Raw genomic sequence first — 18,461 nt, 5'->3', positions numbered from 1 at the left:
TACTGCGCAGTTAATCTAATATTTTACAGAGATTCTTACTGTACGTAAAAAAAAACCCAAGAGAGCGCCGCTGAGTTCTATGATGCTGTAGCACACACATTCCTCAGAGTTCTCACGTGCCGATTCACAGCAGCAATGCTTGATGGCAACATGCGACTCCTACTATACTGACTCCCCCAGAAGTAATACCGAGTTAAGACTGAGTTGAGAGACTACATTGGGCGGGACCTCCCATAAGGGTCCCCCCATGTGACGTGCACAGGCTGGATGGAGCCTACTCCGGGGGACCTTTAGGCTGCAGGAAGAGTTAGGAAAGGGGTGAGTCATGAACGTCCAAGGCTATGTGCCCCCTGGTCAGGTGGTTTCTGGGACATCGCTGGGCAGCCCCAAGGAGAGGGGAAAAGGGAGGTGTGGCAAGGTTCTTAGCAGGTATGCAGGAACAGGGAGGTGTTGCAAGGTTCTTAGCCAGGTACGTGGGCAAAACGAGGTGTGGAAAGGTTCTTAGCCAGGTATGGGTGGGAAAAGGGAGGTGTGGAAAGGTTCTTAGCCAGGTATGGGTGGGAAAAGGGAGGTGTGGAAAGGTTCTTAGCCAGGTACGTGGGCAAAACGAGGTGTGGAAAGGTTCTTAGCCAGGTATGGGTGGGAAAAGGGAGGTGTGGAAAGGTTCTTAGCCAGGTATGGGTGGGAAAAGGGAGGTGTGGAAAGGTTCTTAGCCAGGTATGGGTGGGAAAAGGGAGGTGTGGAAAGGTTCTTAGCCAGGTAAGAGAGAAAAGGGAGGTGTGAAAAGGTTCCTAGCTAGGTATGCGGGACACTGGCCAGCAGATTTATACAAGCATTTCGTGGTATGGAGGCCTAACTAGGTGGCTAGCTGTCCTGAACCGCACTCCAAATGGGAGTAGACATCCCTTGAACTTTAATGCACAAAAAAAGACAGATGAATGCCTTCATTATCCCAATTTTCAATATAAAACAATAAGGGACACATTTGTAGATGTATATAATAGTGGCCACCGTACAAGTGAACTTTGAGATATGTATCAATATTTTAATTCAATGGAAAACTACCGTTTTAAAAAGATTACAATATCAAGCTCGAAATACAGTGGCGAGAAAAAGTTTGTGAACCCCTTGTGGATCTCAACAAGGTGCAAAATAGCTGATAGATCCTTCAGCAACAATAAAACACATGCACTACCAAAGCAAACCTTGGATTCAAAGACTGTAGGTTTACTTGACCGAAATGTATGAATAGGATTTTCACATAATTCAAACCTAAAATGTTATTAGATCTTAATCTGTCTCAATATTAGATAAAGATAACCTGATCAAACAAACAACACAAAAACATGATACTTTTTCAACATTTATTTATCCACAAATGATTCAACATTAAATATCCATGTGTGAAAAAGGATGTAAAGCTTTAGATTCAGTACTTGGTGGCACCCCCACCTCGAGCAGCAATGATTTCAACTAAGCGTTTCCTGTAACTGCTAGTCAGTCTCTCACATGGATTTTGAGGACTTTTGGCCCATTCCCCCTTACAGAACTGCTTCAACTCATGACCCACTTTCGGTTCAGCTTCATCTTACGGACAGATTGACTGACATTCTCCTCTGGAATCTTCTGATACAATGCAGGAGTTTATGGTTGTATCAATGATGGCAAACCGTTCAGGTCCTGAGGCAGCCATAAACCATCATAATCCCACCACATTTGACGGTTGGGATGAGGTTCTTCTGTTCGAAAGCAGTGTTTGGTTCTCGCCGAACATAACGTTTCTCAATGAGGTCAACAAGTTCTACCTTTGACTTGTCTGTACAGAGAACATTGTACTAGAAGTCTTGTAGATCATCTATGTGCTCTTTGGTGAACTTCAGATGGGCAACAATGTTCTTTTTAGAATGCAGTGGTTTCCGCTGTTCAGTCTTTTTCTGATACGTGAATCATGAACACTCACATTAGCCAAGGTGAGAGTGACCTGCAGATCCTTAGATATTACGCGTGGGTTCTTTGTGACTTCCTGGAAGATTTGCCAGTTTGTTCTTGGAGAGATTTTGGTAGGATTACCGCTCATGGGTAGAGTAACTGTTGACTTTCTCCATTTGTCTAACAGTGGATTGGTACAGCCACAAATCCTTAGAAATGGTTTGTAACCCTTCCTAGACTGATGAGCATCAGTAACTGCTTTTCTGAAGTCCTCAGAGATTTCTTTTGATCGTGTTTCCACACACCTGTATTGTGAAGACCAAACTCACAAAGTTTCTGATCTTTATATAGGGCAGGGCCTTCCACACTCACCCCTGAAGATCCACCTAATAATTTAAACACCTGATTCTAATTATCCCCTTTAATTTAGCTGAGAAAACCAGGGTTTCATTTACTTTTGCACATACCCGATTCTTAATTACTCATTTTTTATCTGATTCATACATACTTTCTTTCAAGAGACATGGAATTGGTTAATAAAAATCTTATTGGATATTTAAGAACAGACAGGTTTTTATTCAAGAAGGTTATCATGGAAAAACGATGTAATTTCCGTAATTATCATTGCGGTTCACAAACTTTTTCTCGCCACTGTACATTCATTAACATGGTTCTGGTTTAAATAGTTATGCATTTAGATCTTACAAATATCCTCGGGTAAATGACATGTGAGGGTGTCTGTTCACCGATTGAGAATACACATTTCTGTGTATGGCAGATTGTAAAATAACGTACCATTTTGTTGTTGATTTCATGGAAATGGATTTCACAGACTTTTTCCACAACTTCTTCATTCTCAAAAGTTACAAAGCCAAAACCTGAAAAAGGAAAATATGTATATATTAAAAGCAAAACAATAAAAGGCATTACCAGTAATAGACAGATTAAAAAAATCCATATGATTTTGCAATGAGTAGAAAAATATTATAAAATTGTTATATTAAATGATTAAGTTTTAGATGCCCTCTAACATTGAAAGGAGTATGTCGCAGGTCGCCCAGGCATTGAATAGTCTAAACTAGTGATTCCCAACAGGGGGTTCAGGAACCCCTAGGGGTGAGGTGCCTCGAAGGGATTTTCCCCCAAAAATATGTAATGGCAGATCCCAGGTAGTATAGTGGGGTTCCTGAGCTCGTGTGGTGACAGTGCACTTATAGGAAGGTCCAAAACTGCACCTTGGGGGGTGGGGGTATAGCTGTTAAATACAGCAGGACTTTCCAACACCGATTTCCACAATGCTTTGCATTCAAAGCACCAAGTGACTGATGGCTTTACCACCTATGCGAAGGTGCAGTTTGGGGCCTTATTAAGCTTGTGCTGCCCCACAAGTTGAGGACACTATATACTGCCTGGGATCAGTCAGTTTGTTAGCAATAGTCTGATGTGTAGGCAATAAGATTTATTATGGGTAAATAGGGCAAATATATTCTAGCAGGTGGTGCACAATGTGAAAAAAGGTTGGGAACCACTAACTACCTACAGTACAAGGAGAGAAAGAGACATAAAAGTATATTTCAACAAAAGTAAACATGTTCTATACAGAAGGGCCTGATCACTCTTAAAGTTATAGCTGTTGTCAAGCCAACAAATATCCCCTATTGGGAAGAAGACCTAAGTTCCCATTTATATTTAGATGTTGGGCGCCAATATGGGACACTTTTAAAGCTTCCCTAAATCAATGTTAATTAAGGAATGTGGTTATAAAACTCGTTATAGGTGGCCTCATACTCCTGTACGTCTATATGATTTTAGACGTACACTGTCTCTATATTGTGATCCATCCCAAAATAAAGTCTCTAAGGACCGCTGTTTATTTTCGTAATCGCTCATCCCTAGGGGATCCTTGGGTTAAGTGTATTACAGTACATAAACCTATTCTAGATCTGGATATATGTGCAGGTTTATTAGTTACACACATTATAATAGCCAAGAATTGTATAATGGCAAGGTCACTGGAAAAGGACGGGGCTCTAACCAGAGCTCAATGTTTTTATTAAGGTCTGGGAATCTAGAGTTTGGGAGAGACTTACTAGCCTTGAGAGATCTTGTACAGTTTAGGGCCCCTGGTCTTTAGATCTCGGAGGCTCTAAGCTTCAGCCTCATATGTTGACTATCTGATTTTTATATTAATATAGGGAAATGCTCATTTTTTATCATACACTTGTTATAACTCTTTCTAGATATTTTGTAATGTTCTCTGTTGGATAATGTATAAGGGGATTGTGAATGTATTTGCCTTTGGGGTGGTGCGGGTATTCGTCCCCCCTTCCCTTCATTCCCGTTCTCTTTGCCATTTGTACTCTGTCATTCATGTTATTACCCAGAATCCCCAGCTGCAGTGGACAAATGGTATGCCAACAGAATTAGGAAAGACAGGGAGACCTGTCAGACATGCGAATGTTCTCACAAGTGATATTTTTATTTGCTGTACTCTTTATCTAAATTTGAAATAAAGACAAAACAAATTGAACTTCAAAAAGATACTCCAAGTATTGCTCAGGTTTTTCCCAATGCACTGTATAAATGTTATTTTGCAAGCATTTTATATCAGTTAAACAAGCTTGTCACGTGTCAAATGTAGTATTTTAAAAAAAAGCTGTGTGTGCTGTGCACGCGCATAGTATGTGAAACTTCTTTGACTTTTGTCACAGAAATTGTATTTGTATTGGTGATGTTTTAATTAAAAATCAAAATACAATTTCATTGACAAAACGCAAATAAATTTGACTTAGAACATGCGTACACATCCCTTGTATTTGCACTAAGCGTGAATTCCTTGTGTGTGTGCGTGTGACTGTGCGACTGTGCGTGTGACTGCGTGTGCGTGTGACTGCGTGTGCGCGTGACTGTGTGACTGTGTGTGTGACTGTGCATGACACTGCGAGTGTGCGTAACTATGCGTGTGACTGTGCATGTGTGCGTGCGTGACTGTTCGTGTGTGTGTGTGCGTGACTGTGCGTGTGACCGTGTGCGTGCGTGTGTGTGACCGTGTGCGTGCGTGCGTGTGACGTGTGCGACCGTGCGCCTGCGTGACGTATGCGCAGCCCCCCTGCACCTCACATATCCCCCTAACCTATTCACCCCAATACAGCTCCATGAATCCCACCCCAATACCCCCTGCCCTCCCCCTAATGATACACCCAAATAACCCCTGTCCCCCACCCCAAATAATATAGCCACACCAATACCCCCTGCCCTCCCCCTAATGATACACCCCATCTCCCCAGTCCAGGCACGCACTCACCGGGCGGCAGGAAGAGGCTGCCCCAGACCCTTCCCTCCCGCACCAGGCTCCGTGTCACCTCCTCCCGCATGAAGCTCCTCTCCTGGGCGGCCGTGGCCAGCAGGCGGCCGCACGGCTCGTCTGCACATCCCTCCGGAGCAGCCTCCTGTAGGGAGTCCGCGACTGCAGGGACCACAGGAGCCCCTTGGGCTCTACCCCACAGAAGCTGCCGCCCTGCAGGGCCGGGGAGCGGCTCAGCTCCAGCTCCCCGCCCGGTACCGGCCCAGGGAGGTGAAGGTCTCCCCGCCCTCACCACTCACAGTCACCTCCTGCCCAGAGCTCAGGCCTGAGACTGACCCGCAGTGGCTCATCCCACAGGCAGCGGCCGGAGAAGGCCTGCAGGGACACGGGCATGCACCGGGAGGGGAGAAAAGGCCGCGGGAGATCAGGGCCTGCATAGGGCCCCGGGGAGCAGTGTGGGCTGCCGTGTCCCTGTGAGGAGAGCCATGGCGTCTATAGCGTCGCCATGAAAACCATGCTGGGGCGTGTGGGGAACGGTGCCGCTGCCAGCCGCATGCGTGTTTTTCCAGCGTCCCCATGACTACTGCGCATGAGCGGCCTGGCAGCGGACATGGGGGAACGGAGCCGCTGCCAGCCGCTTCTGCGCATGCGCAGAAGGCCGTAGTCGCCATTAGTAATGCGCATGCGCGCCATTGCAGCGGCCGTTAGGAGCGGCCGTTAGGAGCGGCCGTTAGGAGCGGCCGTTAGGAGCGGCCGTTAGGAGCGGCCGTTAGGAGCGGCCGTTAGGAGCGGCCGTTAGGAGCGGCCGTTAGGAGCGGCCGTTAGGAGCGGCCGTTAGGAGCGGCCGTTAGGAGCGGCCGTTAGGAGCGGCCGTTAGGAGCGGCCGTTAGGAGCGGCCGTTAGGAGCGGCCGTTAGGAGCGGCCGTTAGGAGCGGCCGTTAGGAGCGGCGCCGGCGGCTATCGCCGCCGCCACCGCATGTCACAGCAGGCATGTGGGGCAGGTGGGATGGGGAGCCGTGACGTCACTTCCGTTTCACATTTCGCCCACAACTCTCCCGTTTTACCCATCAGAATAGGTGCCACTAAAGAAGTTTCACTTCAAAAAGTAAAATAAATAAACAGTATATAACATTAGCCCGAAGCAGGAGATAAATATGGATAAAGCTTTGAGAAGCAATGAAGAACACACCATTCTGTTCTCACCGTTTCTTCTCGTCAATTTTTAACTACCCCTGTATGGCCTTTTTATAGTACAACTCAGGGGGAGATTCATCACGCGCTGTATGGGTTAGGGCAACAGATCCGGCGTTGACTCCTATCTAACTGAATGGGCGATAACGTAGAAACTGATGCGATAACCCATACCGATGCTTGATGAATCTGCCCTTTCGTGATTTACTTGGCTATGGCTCACAAAGGTCTGCCTGAGAACCACTCACATAGAATAATGTTTAAAGGTGAGGAATCCACTGACGGACCATAAAACCCATTATCACTATAATAATTAGGTTTCCTATTTTTTCATCTAAAATTATTTAGAATTTGTAGGGTTCCAGTTCAATAACTTCACTCAATTGCAATGGCACACTTGCAAATATTATGGGTTAATTCTGTGTGGTGTCTCTCAAATTGTTATTGCTTGTTTTTTTGGGTCTGGTTCGCAGCAAAACAAATGTAAAAAAAAAAAAAAAATGCAGTAAGTTACATAGCACCAGCCACGGAAAAGCCAGCCCTGCTAACTAACTAGGCAGCGGAGAAAAATGACTTCCGGACCAACGAGGAAAAGTTAATGGGTTCACCAAACGCGCACAACACCATTTAGTAGTTTGCGACTGCCTCGGAGCAAACAAGGAGTTTACTTGTGTGTTATTTATAAGGGTCAGAAGACACAGGGGGCTGGCGGCTTTGCTCTCACAGGAAAAGCAGTCAGTGTAATAAGTAGTGCTCCTTGGATCAGTGCAGGTCCCTGCTCGTCTTTCAACACTCTGATGCGGTCAACCCTAAGGGTCAGCCAACATCCGGAGATGGTTATGTGTCCCTTTCTTCCTGAATTACTTCCTCTAATACCTCATCAGGACATCCTGAGGCCTTTAAGAAGCTATTAAAGTTGGAGGCCTCTGATCTTAACACTCCTCTCCCTCTCCACTGCCGCATCAAAAAGAAGATGGATTTGGCCCAGTTAAAGGCTGTTTGATGCCTTCTGCCTGCCCGTCAGCTAGGCTGTGTATTTACTCAGCCAGGCCGCTGGATCTGCAAGAAAAAGCCACGCGGAAAGGCTTTTGGCAGGCAACTCCAGCTCTGTGCATCGATTCTCTCCTAAAAAGCAACGCGCTGTCATTTTTCTAACACCTGCACAATAATTAAACAGACAGGACAAACAATATATGTATGTTTTCTGATGGCAGCCTGAAGCTCACTGAAACAGTTCACAATTTCAGAGAAATCAAATCACCCCAGATTAAAATAGAAAGTTTATCAGTATTGTAGAAAAGGGTTTGTTGTGTAAAACATGTTTCTCTGATGGTGCTGCAATTACCGGCTCACGTGGGCAATGCATTAATGTTAAGGTTGCTGGGAATTACCCACGGCATTTGCAAACTCATGAGAACAAACATACAGTATACTGTACCTAGTACTGTATATAGATGAGATCCAGATAAGTAGTCCAATTTAAGAACGGGTTTGGTCACCCCTGAATTAAGGTGCTATTTTAGCGCTTTAACTCACTGCAGCTGTTAAGAGAAACATTAACTTTCTGAGATGAGTTACAGTAGAATAATCCTGTTCCCCCGCAGAACCTCGGCGCTCTGCGTCTCACATTTCTCTTTATCACTTCAACCTCCTTGCCTGAAGATACATGGAATTTTTGCCACGGTTTGATGTCATAAACACTATAGATTATTATGATGTCATCAGCTCTGCTGTCCCACTACATGGGTGAGTCCTCTGCGGGTTTATACAGTACATACAAACGGGTTTGTGCAACTGTCCCTTTAAGAATGAGGAGTACAAAAATATTTGTTTTGCCATTTCTTTGTTCATTGTTTCATTTTTGGGTGTTACTTCTATTTTTGCACCTGGCACCTAATTTTTAACCTGACATCAAATGTGTTGTTCACTCTTTTTTGTCACACGACCTTCACACACCTCCTCCCATAGCCAATCCAGTGTGAACACAAACACATCTCTGCACACGTTACTATTTCTATTACAAGATGCAGATTCCACCCTGCTATCAGACCCCAGCATGCATCACAGATGTACTGCTCTATCCAATCCCACGCTATCACATGTACGCTGCGCCCCTGTAGGCGGCTGCATACATCTTTTGCAATATTATTTTCTTGTTATGTGAGTATGCTCTTGTTATAGTTTGCATCTTACTACATAGTAAATCCAGCTGAGGAATGCATTACTGTACAGTACTCCAGTGTTTGTTTTATTTTTGGAAGAATATTTTTCCTTAACACATACATGTGCACTGTGTGTATATAGGAAGTCGCCCCCCTCTCCTATTCCCCCTCCCCTTTCTATCTCACTCTGCTCCCATGCATGGGTGAGTGGTGAGTGTGTGTGGATTTAGGGTGCCACTGTATGTATAAATAGTGGGTTTATCTGTGCCAGATGCTGGCTGGGAGGGAGCGAGCAAGATACGCTGGGTGCATGCGCAAGCGAGACGCGAGGCGCTGGTTAGGCGTGTGCATGCACGAGGCGCTGGGTGCACACGCGAGACGCTGGGTATGTGAGTGCATGCACGAGATGCTGGGTGTTGCGTGTGAGACACTGGGTGTGTGAGTGCGCACATGAGACGCCGGGTGTGTGCTAGACTCTGGGTGTGTGACTACACCCACGAGACGCTGGGTGTGTACATGCGCGAGATGCTGGGTGTGTTCGCCCGCGAGACGCTGGGTGTGTGCGTGCGCGAGACGCCGGGTGTGTTCGTGCGCGAGACGCTGGGTGTGTGCGTGCGTGACGCTGGTTGTGTGTGCGAGACGCTGGGTGTGTTCGTGCGAGACCCTGTGGGTTTGTGCGAGACGCTGGTTGTGTGTGTGTGTGCGAGACGCTGGTTGTGTGTGCGTGTGTGCGTGACGCTGGGTGTGTGTGCGAGACGCTGGGTGTGTGTGCGAGACGCTGGGTGTGTGTGTGTGCGAGACGCTGGGTGTGTGCGTGCGAGACCCTGTGGGTGTGTGCGTGTGTGCGAGACGCTGGTTGTGTGTGTGTGCGAGACGCTGGTTGTGTGTGCGTGCGAGACGCTGGGGGTGTGCATGCGAGACGCTGGGTACTTAGATTGTAAGCTCACATTAATGTATTATAATTCCCTGTACTATATTGTCTCTGTTGTAAAGCGCAGAGTACACTGTGGGCGCTATATAACTAAATACATACATGTGTGAGATGGTATTTTTTACTCCCCCCATCGACTGTTTTTTTTCTCTGCCCCTCCCCCCCTTCCCCCCTCCCCCATGCACACCCACCCTTCCCTCCGCAAAATTACAGGAAAAAGTCAAACCTTTCTCCACCTTTTCGCTCTCCTCCCTCCCCCACATCTTTCACTTAATACCTTATGATTAATTATTTTCGCCTCTCTTACCCTTCAGCATTCTTGCTTTCTCCTGACGTCAACTTACTCTCTCTCTTTTTTTCTGCTTCAACTTTATAGCTATTTGACTCTCCATATCTGGCATCAGGCTATGTGCATTATGAGGTCACGATGAGCTGATGTCACAGAGGAAACTTTTTTTTTTTTAAATATAGGCTAGTGAGATATTTGTCAATAAGAGTTTTGTTGTGTGGTACCTTTGTACAGGGGGGGATGAAGATGGGCACAACGAAATTATGCAAAAAAAAATAAAAAATAAAGAAGTATTCAGCCAAAAATCCGACATTTCGGTTACAACGTGCAACCTTTATCAAGGTGAGGGCTACAATAAAAAGGATATAAACATTTCTATGCCTTCCTAATAAACCGCCCGTGAACATCCAGGTGAAATTCCAAATACACTTTGTCTCAACGCATCCCCTGCGCATGTCAGCAACTCTGAGTGAACTACGGGGTGATGTAATTACACCATCGCATCCGTCATACGTAACGGAACAAATATGGTTTTTTGCATTCTCCAAAATAAAAAGCTAACCCAAGAAGGGGTAGTGTATGGCCTCCATGGAGAGACCTCCCTGTCAAGAAGTAAAACTTTCTAATTCCCAGGTCACGAACAAATAATGCAGACATGAGGAACACCAAATGAACAAGGAACAGAGCAAGAAATGAAGAGGGGAAAGTCGTTTTTAACAATGGTTCTGTTGTTGCAACACATCTGTTACATATACATACATACACACAAATAGGAAAGCATAGTTTGTGTAATATGACATGCCTACAAAACCTTCCAATATATGAAACTACCATAAAAGCAGCATCCCGCCCCAATGTAATTTTTAAAACCCGATGCACCGTTCAGAAGATATATTGATATATTACGTGTCCAAGAGGTCTCTCCAGAGCAGTCTGAATGTTACCACGGGAGCTAGAGATTTTCTTAACCATGATTTTAACACTAGAAAAACAATTCAAAGAAAAGAGAGCAGGACATAATATTATATGCGTTAAACCCATATAGGCTTCTCAGAAGATTGCCGCTTTGAAGAAATAATAATAATAATAATAATAATAATAATACAGCATTAGCTATATACTGTACATGCCCCCAAAAGGTATATAATAAAGGACGGTTTCTTTGCCTTAAGCCACACAAATCCACCTTCCTGTTGTAGAGCGGTGTTATTTATGCCCACGGCTCCTTGTTTACACCAATGCTTTGGCGGCTGGCTCCCGTAAACCATAATAAAATGCCCTTTCACAAAATGAAGAAATGGGACCAGACAAGCCAAGCATAATAATATTAAAGCCGGTGTCTATTAATTGTTCTTCCCCTTGATAAATGGGCCCCATTCCAGCCATTAATAATGAAGGGAGAAACAAGAAAAGTTGACACTGGCTTAATTTATTTTCTCAACTTGCCTGGTCATATCTCTTCGTCTGCTGCAGAGATTTCCCCATCGCTGCTGGGAATTGCAAGCGGCTCATGCACAGAGGGCCAATAGATTGGTGTGAATCAATGTGGTTCTAGTTTATTCACACATCCCCCGCCCCATAATCAGAAGGGAAACCGTTACTTTGTACACCACGCAGCACCTGAGACAGCCGTGCTACTCTTAAAAAGGAGAGCGTATTATCCAGATGCATCACCTGGTGCAAACTCCCAGAAACGGACTCCATGACAAAGCGTGGGGCCTTTAACTCTGCTCTCACCAGAAGGAAAGGTGTCCCTGGCCACGCAGCAAAGTGGCTTAATGGCTTATTCATTCATACTAAAAGCAAAAGGAAGAAATAACACACCTAACATTATTCACGCCTCCCAACCCCCCCGCTTGAAACCGCCTTTTTCCCCCGTTAAACCAGAACACCCCTTTTATATGGCAAGCCATGTACTCATTTTATTTATCAGTGGTATCAGTATTATAATAACAGAGAAACACCGCGCGGAAAGTTATTATTGACCCAGTTTTCCTGTAGGGCAGCGGTGGCCAACTCCAGTTCCCAAGCCCCCCCCCCCCCCCCACACCCTCCACCAGGTCAGGTTTTCAGGATATCTCAGCTTCAGCGCAGGCGGCTCAACCAAAGGCTCAGTTGATTGAGTCACCTGTGCTGAAGCAGGGATATCCTGAAAACCTGACCGGTTGGGGGGTCTTGAGGACGGCATGTGAGGAACCTCTGACCTAAGTGATCACAGTGGTGATACCAAAAGACACTTGGGTACTGCCCGTCCTCCGGCTGTGAACGGGTGAAATGTTTTGTAAAGTTAAAATAAGAGACACACATTTTAAACCATGGACATTTTTTAAAGCGGCTTATGTTGAACTTTTTGGCAAGGGCTTTAAAGTATATTTTCAGATTCTGTTTAGACCCCTTGGAAGCACACACAAAATAATGGCTCTCTCTGTTAAAAGATCCTTGTAAATGTATCCATGCTCAGTAAAGTATTAAAGCTGCCTTTTCACATTATAGCACAATGGGGTGTCTGTTTTCACCTCTAGTTTTTCCCCTGGTCATTGATTTTATTCCAGGAGAAGAGCCCAACCCCTACATTATAAGGATTCTAAGCCACTCGGACTTATTGATATTGGTAGACCCCAAAGAAACTTATCTGAGGAAAGGAGACATTTTTCTCAGATAAGACCCTTTGTAGTCTGTCAGGAAAATAGCTCTGTGCTGCCTGCTGGAGTGGAGAAACTGAGAATAAACAGCAGGGGTTGCCATATAAACACTCTGCAGGAAGGGTTTGGGCCTTTAAAAATGTAAATAAAACCAAAAAAAGTGCAAAAAAAAAAATCGGCTTTAAAAGGCATAACATGGAGCTCACTTTCAAAACGTCATATTGAGGGGAACTGCATCTTTAAGGGCCATATTTGCAAGCGGTGCTATAATATGAGACACAGCCCGGCGCCAGAAAGCCCCTTATAGCTCATTTGTGGAATAAGTTGCTGGAATGTGTCCATGGCCTCATTTACGGGAGTTGTGCTATTCCATGAAACAAAACATTTACTCCCATACACGCCATACTTACTATGTACCGGCACACCAAACCCTGCCAGCTGGAGTTATGGTCCATGTTGTGTCTTGATTTTAAGCTGTTACCACTGTATGTTTTACTAAAGAAGAACTCTGTGCTGCTCAACGGGTTTTTAAATGTCTTTTCTTTTCTACCTTCATCGGTCCGAGGGATCCCGGGCGCTCAACCACAACGCTCCCCAGCGCAGGAGAATCCGCGTCTCCAAGACTTTTATATCTTTCCTAGACAAGAACACCTGGCCGGGAGAGAGCGATACGTCCACCTGTGTCAGTGCAGCTCTGGTGGGCAACAGAAAGCCATGACGTCATCGAGGCCACAGGGTTTCTGTTTACTATTGGTGACTGCATATTTTGTATGTTTAAAACAAACCCGTCAATTGAAAATAAATAAAGTCCCAGAGGTTGCAGTTTGCCGATGAGCTGCATGGGATTCCCTGGATCAACAATGGTTACTAAAAAACAAAAAACAAAATGAGGCTAGCCGGCTTTAAAGCAGAAGTTACTGTACAGTGAACTTCGCCCAATCAAAAAAAAAGGCATGCGGAAATATTAACCAGCATCGAGTAAGACTGCTCATTCCTACTGTCTAAAATCCAGTACACCTAGCAGCTTCCCACCTCTGCGCTGCATGCGGATGACAAGCTTTCATTGTTACCGTCTGTTTGCTGCTGGACCTCGTGCACATTGGCTATCAAGGTCTAGAAACCTAAACACGTGACATCTTGAGGTTCTAGATAAAAAGGCATAATAAGAGTAAACAACCTCACTGCAAAAAGCGAGATTCAGCTGAAATCAAAGAAACATGAGTGAGAAAGTAAAACACCAGTCAGATTATCTGCCAATGAGCGAGACTTCTTCCAAAAAACTTGCAAGTCCGTGTTATTGGCTTTGCAAACAGAGCAGCTGTTCCAGTTCTCTAAACTTACTGTTCCACTCAAAGTGAAGGCAAATCAAAGTGGCTACCCACTGCTCAAGACCAGAATCACCAAGTCCCATCATCCAGCCTTTAAGCTGTAATCACACATCTTCATCGCGTATCAAACTGCATCCCTCTCGCATCCTAATGTTTCAATTTTCCAGCAGTGTGATGGGAAACGACTAATGATGGGAAATTGTTAACCAAGATACAGCACCTGAGATCTCAGAATGAAAAAAAACCAGAACCAGTTTCTAGTGCTGAAGACAAAATGCACCAATGTTTATTTCTGCTATACTTTTCCCAACCAGAGAAAATATGGGGGAGGGTTTTAAGCCCGGTGTAAAAAATTATTGCACTAGCTCTTTGCCAGGGAGGGCTAAGGGAACCTCTGGGTACTTTATTCTGCTAGAAAGTTGATAAACAAGCTTCTTAACATTTGATGTAGTACAAGCAGAATGTATTTTAACTTCCAGGCTTCATGGACCACATTTCTGCACACGGATACACTGTTGTGTGTCACTTGGGCCGAAAACGCATTGCAAGTCAAGTGGCACAGAAGGCATCAAATACCTAATGGCTCTAAGCTCCTGCAGTGCTCTCTCTATAAAACAGCAACTTCCGTTTCTAGCCAACTGGGTGGCAGGATGGACCTCATTAAAGGACAATTGTTGAAAGGATGTCTTACAAAGATAAGGAAATATGTTTGTTACATGTCAAGTATTTTAAGTAAAAGAGGTGTGGTTAACCTATTCCAAACTATCAGAATAGTGGTTTTAAGTTGCTTGAACTGCCCTGTTTAGGTTGACACTGAGTGATTATAGACAACTGTAGGTCCTAGCTGAGAGAAGAGGCTATGACAATTAGGTTGGATTAATAAGAAGATCTGATAATATTCCAGTACATACTCCATATTTGGTTATTCTATGTATGGAGTTGTGGGCAGTTCATATGACACCAGTTTGAAGCTGCAGGACCTAATTTGGGATAGAAATATATAGCAACAGCTGATTCAAGGAATATTATCTCAATAAATATAAAGCAACAGGCAACAAGGAAAGAGACAAAAAAAACAACAGCGCAAAACCGCATGGTGAAGTACAGTATATCAAATATATTAAAAAGGTAATAATGGTGAGTATTCAGCGTACATTTAGTAATAAGAACGAGCGCATTGAGTGTATGTAACACAACAGGTTACCACACTGTGGAACTGCGGCAGATGACAGGGCTCTCTGATAGTCCTAGTTTGGAGATCGTGACGTCAGCTTCCCGTCTCAAGCAGGTTGCACGCTGCGCACTTCGTCTTTCCTTTAGCCTCGACCTCGTCAGCAGAGGGTTCCTCCCGGAGATGCTGATATTCGGAAACTCAGACAGCAGGGCAATGTCGCCACTCGATGACGCAGTGGTCACGTGGAAGAATGTCCCTTACGCATGCGTAATACTGGGTTTAGTCGAGAATAGAGCCAGGTATCAGCCCCACGGTGGTGAGAGGTGGTATACCAACTACTATGTATCAACAATAATCGCAACCGGTGTCTAAATCCCTGATGAAGTAGCGTTGTCAGCCACAAAACGCGTAGGATAAGAGTTTTTAGTTCACGATTTTTTATTCCAAATGATTTGGCTTGGATATTATTAGCCAATTTATCCATTTCTGCAAACAGAAGAGTGGTAGACACCGGTTGCGATTATTGTTGATACATAGTAGTTGGTATACCACCTCTCACCACCGTGGGGCTGATACCTGGCTATATTCTGGACTGAACCCTGTATTACGCATGCGTAAGGGACATTCTTTCACGTGACCACTGCGTCATCGAGTGGCGATGTTGCCCTGCTGTCCGAGTTTCCAAATACCAGCGTCTCCGGGAGGAACCCTCTGCTGACGAGGTCGGGGCTAAAGGAAAGACGGAGTGTGCAGCGCGCAACCTGCTTGAGACGGGAAGCTGACGTCACGATCTCCAAACGAGGACTATCAGAGAGCCCTGTCATCTGCCGCAGTTCCACAGTGTGGTAACCTGTTGTGTTATATACATTCAATGCGCTCGTTCTTTTTACTAAATGTACGCTAAATACTCACCATTATTACCATTTTAATATATTTGATATACTTCACCATGCGGTTTTGCGCTGTTGTTTTTTTGTCTTTTTTCTGTATAGTGTTGTCGGAGTGTTGAGCCACCTCGAATTATACAGCTGCATCCGCCATCTTGGTATCAATGAATACTGAATGACATATTTTTTACTCTTTAATTAAGGGTTCATATAAGGGTGCACTTTATTCACGTTCACAGTAACTTATGATTTATTATACTGTAGGTTTATTTAGCTGCACACTGTATTTCTTCACTTGTTCAACAAGGAAAGAGGCATGAGGGAAAGAAGGAGGAGACAGGTGAGAGGCACAGGATGATCGATTCCACTAGGATCTGAGGACATAGGATGCCACCATGAAGAGAGAGAGACGGGTTAAAACCAAAATGGAGGAAAGATATGTTTTTATCATGATATTAAGATCCACTCAGAAACAGAAAGCTACTATATGCAATCACCTTAAAGAATACCATAATTTATTTGGAAAGTCACCACCATCGCCATTTTTTACTATTTACGTATGCAAGTAATTATTTTCAAAATAAACGTTTCGTTTTGTGTGCAAAGTATAGAATGTTGATTTCCTTTATGCAGGAGTAATCTACAGTATAGAAAAAACAGGGCATTTAACATAAGGAACCCCAACCCTCTCTAATAGTGTCAGAGATCAGATGCATTGTAAGGAACCCCAACCTTCTCTAATAGCGCGTCTGAGATCAGATGCATTGTAAGGAACCCCAACCTTCTCTAATAGCGCGTCTGAGATCAGATGCATTGTAAGGAACCCCAACCCTCTCTAATAGCGCGTCTGAGATCAGATGCATTGTAAGGAACCCCAACCCTCTCTAATAGCGCGTCTGAGATCAGATGCATTGTAAGGAACCCCAACCCTCTTTTATAGCGGGCCTGAGATCCGATGCATTGTAAGGAACCCCAACCCTCTCTAATAGCGCGTCTGAGATCAGATGCATTGTAAAAATGATTCTATATTTGGTACAGTTTTCAATTGACCTGAAAATTGCACTTTGTTTCTTTATTTACAAAAGTAGAAGCATCATTATTTTTCCTTAGAGGGAAAAAAAAAAAACTTTTTAACCCTTTGGGTTACAGACCCTCCAACCCTTTATGAACACGTGATTATGCGTCATTGATGACAGGAAAAAAACGAGCAAGAGTCGTCCTCTTCCATTCCTCAACAGGAAAGATTGCCCTCAGCGTTTCACAGAAGCGCAGAGCGTGGTCTCCCTCACAAAAAGAGAAAACGCATATGATGCAGCTACCACATCTCGGGATCCCTGCAGTGCCAGATCCCATCATGTGGTAAGTACGTCATGTGGCATCCGAAAGGCTATCTGCATTGCTACTTTGGTAATCTGAGAGCACTGCTACTTTTTAAGGGATTTCCACCACAGCCTAAAACCTAGTTATAAAATGCTCCTTAACCTACAAAGAAAGCCTCTGAGAGTGCCCATTGCATCTAAATATTTGTTACGACTAAACAAAGAATGATGAATATTGGAAGCAATTTTATTACAGCGCAGTGGATATTAGACATTTCTTTACACAAAGTCCTCGAGTAACAAAAGGGTTTAATGCAACTACACTTCAACTGAGATCTCCCTTCCTGCGCATGCAGTACTTAAAAGGCCAGTAGCTGGAAGATTGCTCCCTGGGTACGCTACACTGTGCTAGCCATACAAGAGGATACATACTGTACATAAATAGAGACTGGAGAGGTTAAAACAGAGGGGGAATTGGCTTTCGGACCGCAATGTCACCTAAAGAAATTACTTGGAGAATTACTTTTTTCTGTGGCATGCAAACAAAGGGGGTGTAAGTTATAAAATACTATGCAGTTTTGATCTGAAGGAGTGTGTGTGTGCTGTGTGTATTTTGATAGATGGATGGATGGATGCATGGATGGATAGATGTGAAACCCTGAGCACATAATGTTGTAAAGGAGCAGTGTTGATCCTCTCTGACGGTTACACCACTGCCCTAGATCAGTATACAAAGTCTAACTACGGCCTTCCTTTTGCGAATGCGTGCGTGCTATACCCTTGTACTGGGTGGAAATGTGGTGACCTCCAATGAGCCAAAACCAAGGGAATCTGGGAATTCTAGGCCAATAAAACCGACATTTTAATGCAAAACTGATGACTTTAATCACAGTGACTCTGCTGAAGTCTACGAAAGCATGGATAAAATAAAAATCAGCGAGACCGGTTGCGAAACTGAAAAAGTGACACATGACACCTCCATGGATACCTATCAAATGAGTTCTCGCGCCCCCCTCCTCTAATAGTTTTAATCATGGTTTCAGAAGGCTAGGATTTCTCTTCCAGCGCAGACTGGGTGGTGGAAATGAGAGGTCGCTCCACCTCGGTGCCCAGATTTTCTGTGCATATATTTATTGCCTTGCAGGCCACAGAGAATTAAAGCTGTCAGGGCCTCGCGCAGCTCCGCCACGAAAACTTCCAAAATATTACATTATTCCATCATGTCAAATTCCACTTTATTGTGTTTGACAATACGGATAATCACATACCATATGCTGCCATGTTTTGAAAAGAATTTGTGTTGAC

General features: G+C 44.5%; 1 protein-coding gene across 9 annotated transcripts in view; it reads right to left on the bottom strand.

The window, feature by feature from the left end:
- Window positions 1-18,461, bottom strand: part of MSI2 (musashi RNA binding protein 2) — a 575,344-nt gene that overhangs the window by 185,833 nt on the left and 371,050 nt on the right. For all 9 annotated transcript variants that reach the window (XM_075590055.1, XM_075590053.1, XM_075590052.1 and 6 more), the window contains one exon: window positions 2,725-2,807. In XM_075590055.1, coding sequence (XP_075446170.1) covers window positions 2,725-2,807 — 83 coding nt within the window. The remainder of the gene's footprint in view (window positions 1-2,724; window positions 2,808-18,461) is intronic.

The sequence above is a fragment of the Ascaphus truei genome, chromosome 3, assembly GCF_040206685.1.
Source record: "Ascaphus truei isolate aAscTru1 chromosome 3, aAscTru1.hap1, whole genome shotgun sequence".
Taxonomy (NCBI): domain Eukaryota; kingdom Metazoa; phylum Chordata; class Amphibia; order Anura; family Ascaphidae; genus Ascaphus; species Ascaphus truei.
The sequence above is the reverse complement of the archived record's forward strand: the minus strand, read 5'-3'. Positions and strand labels throughout refer to the sequence as shown.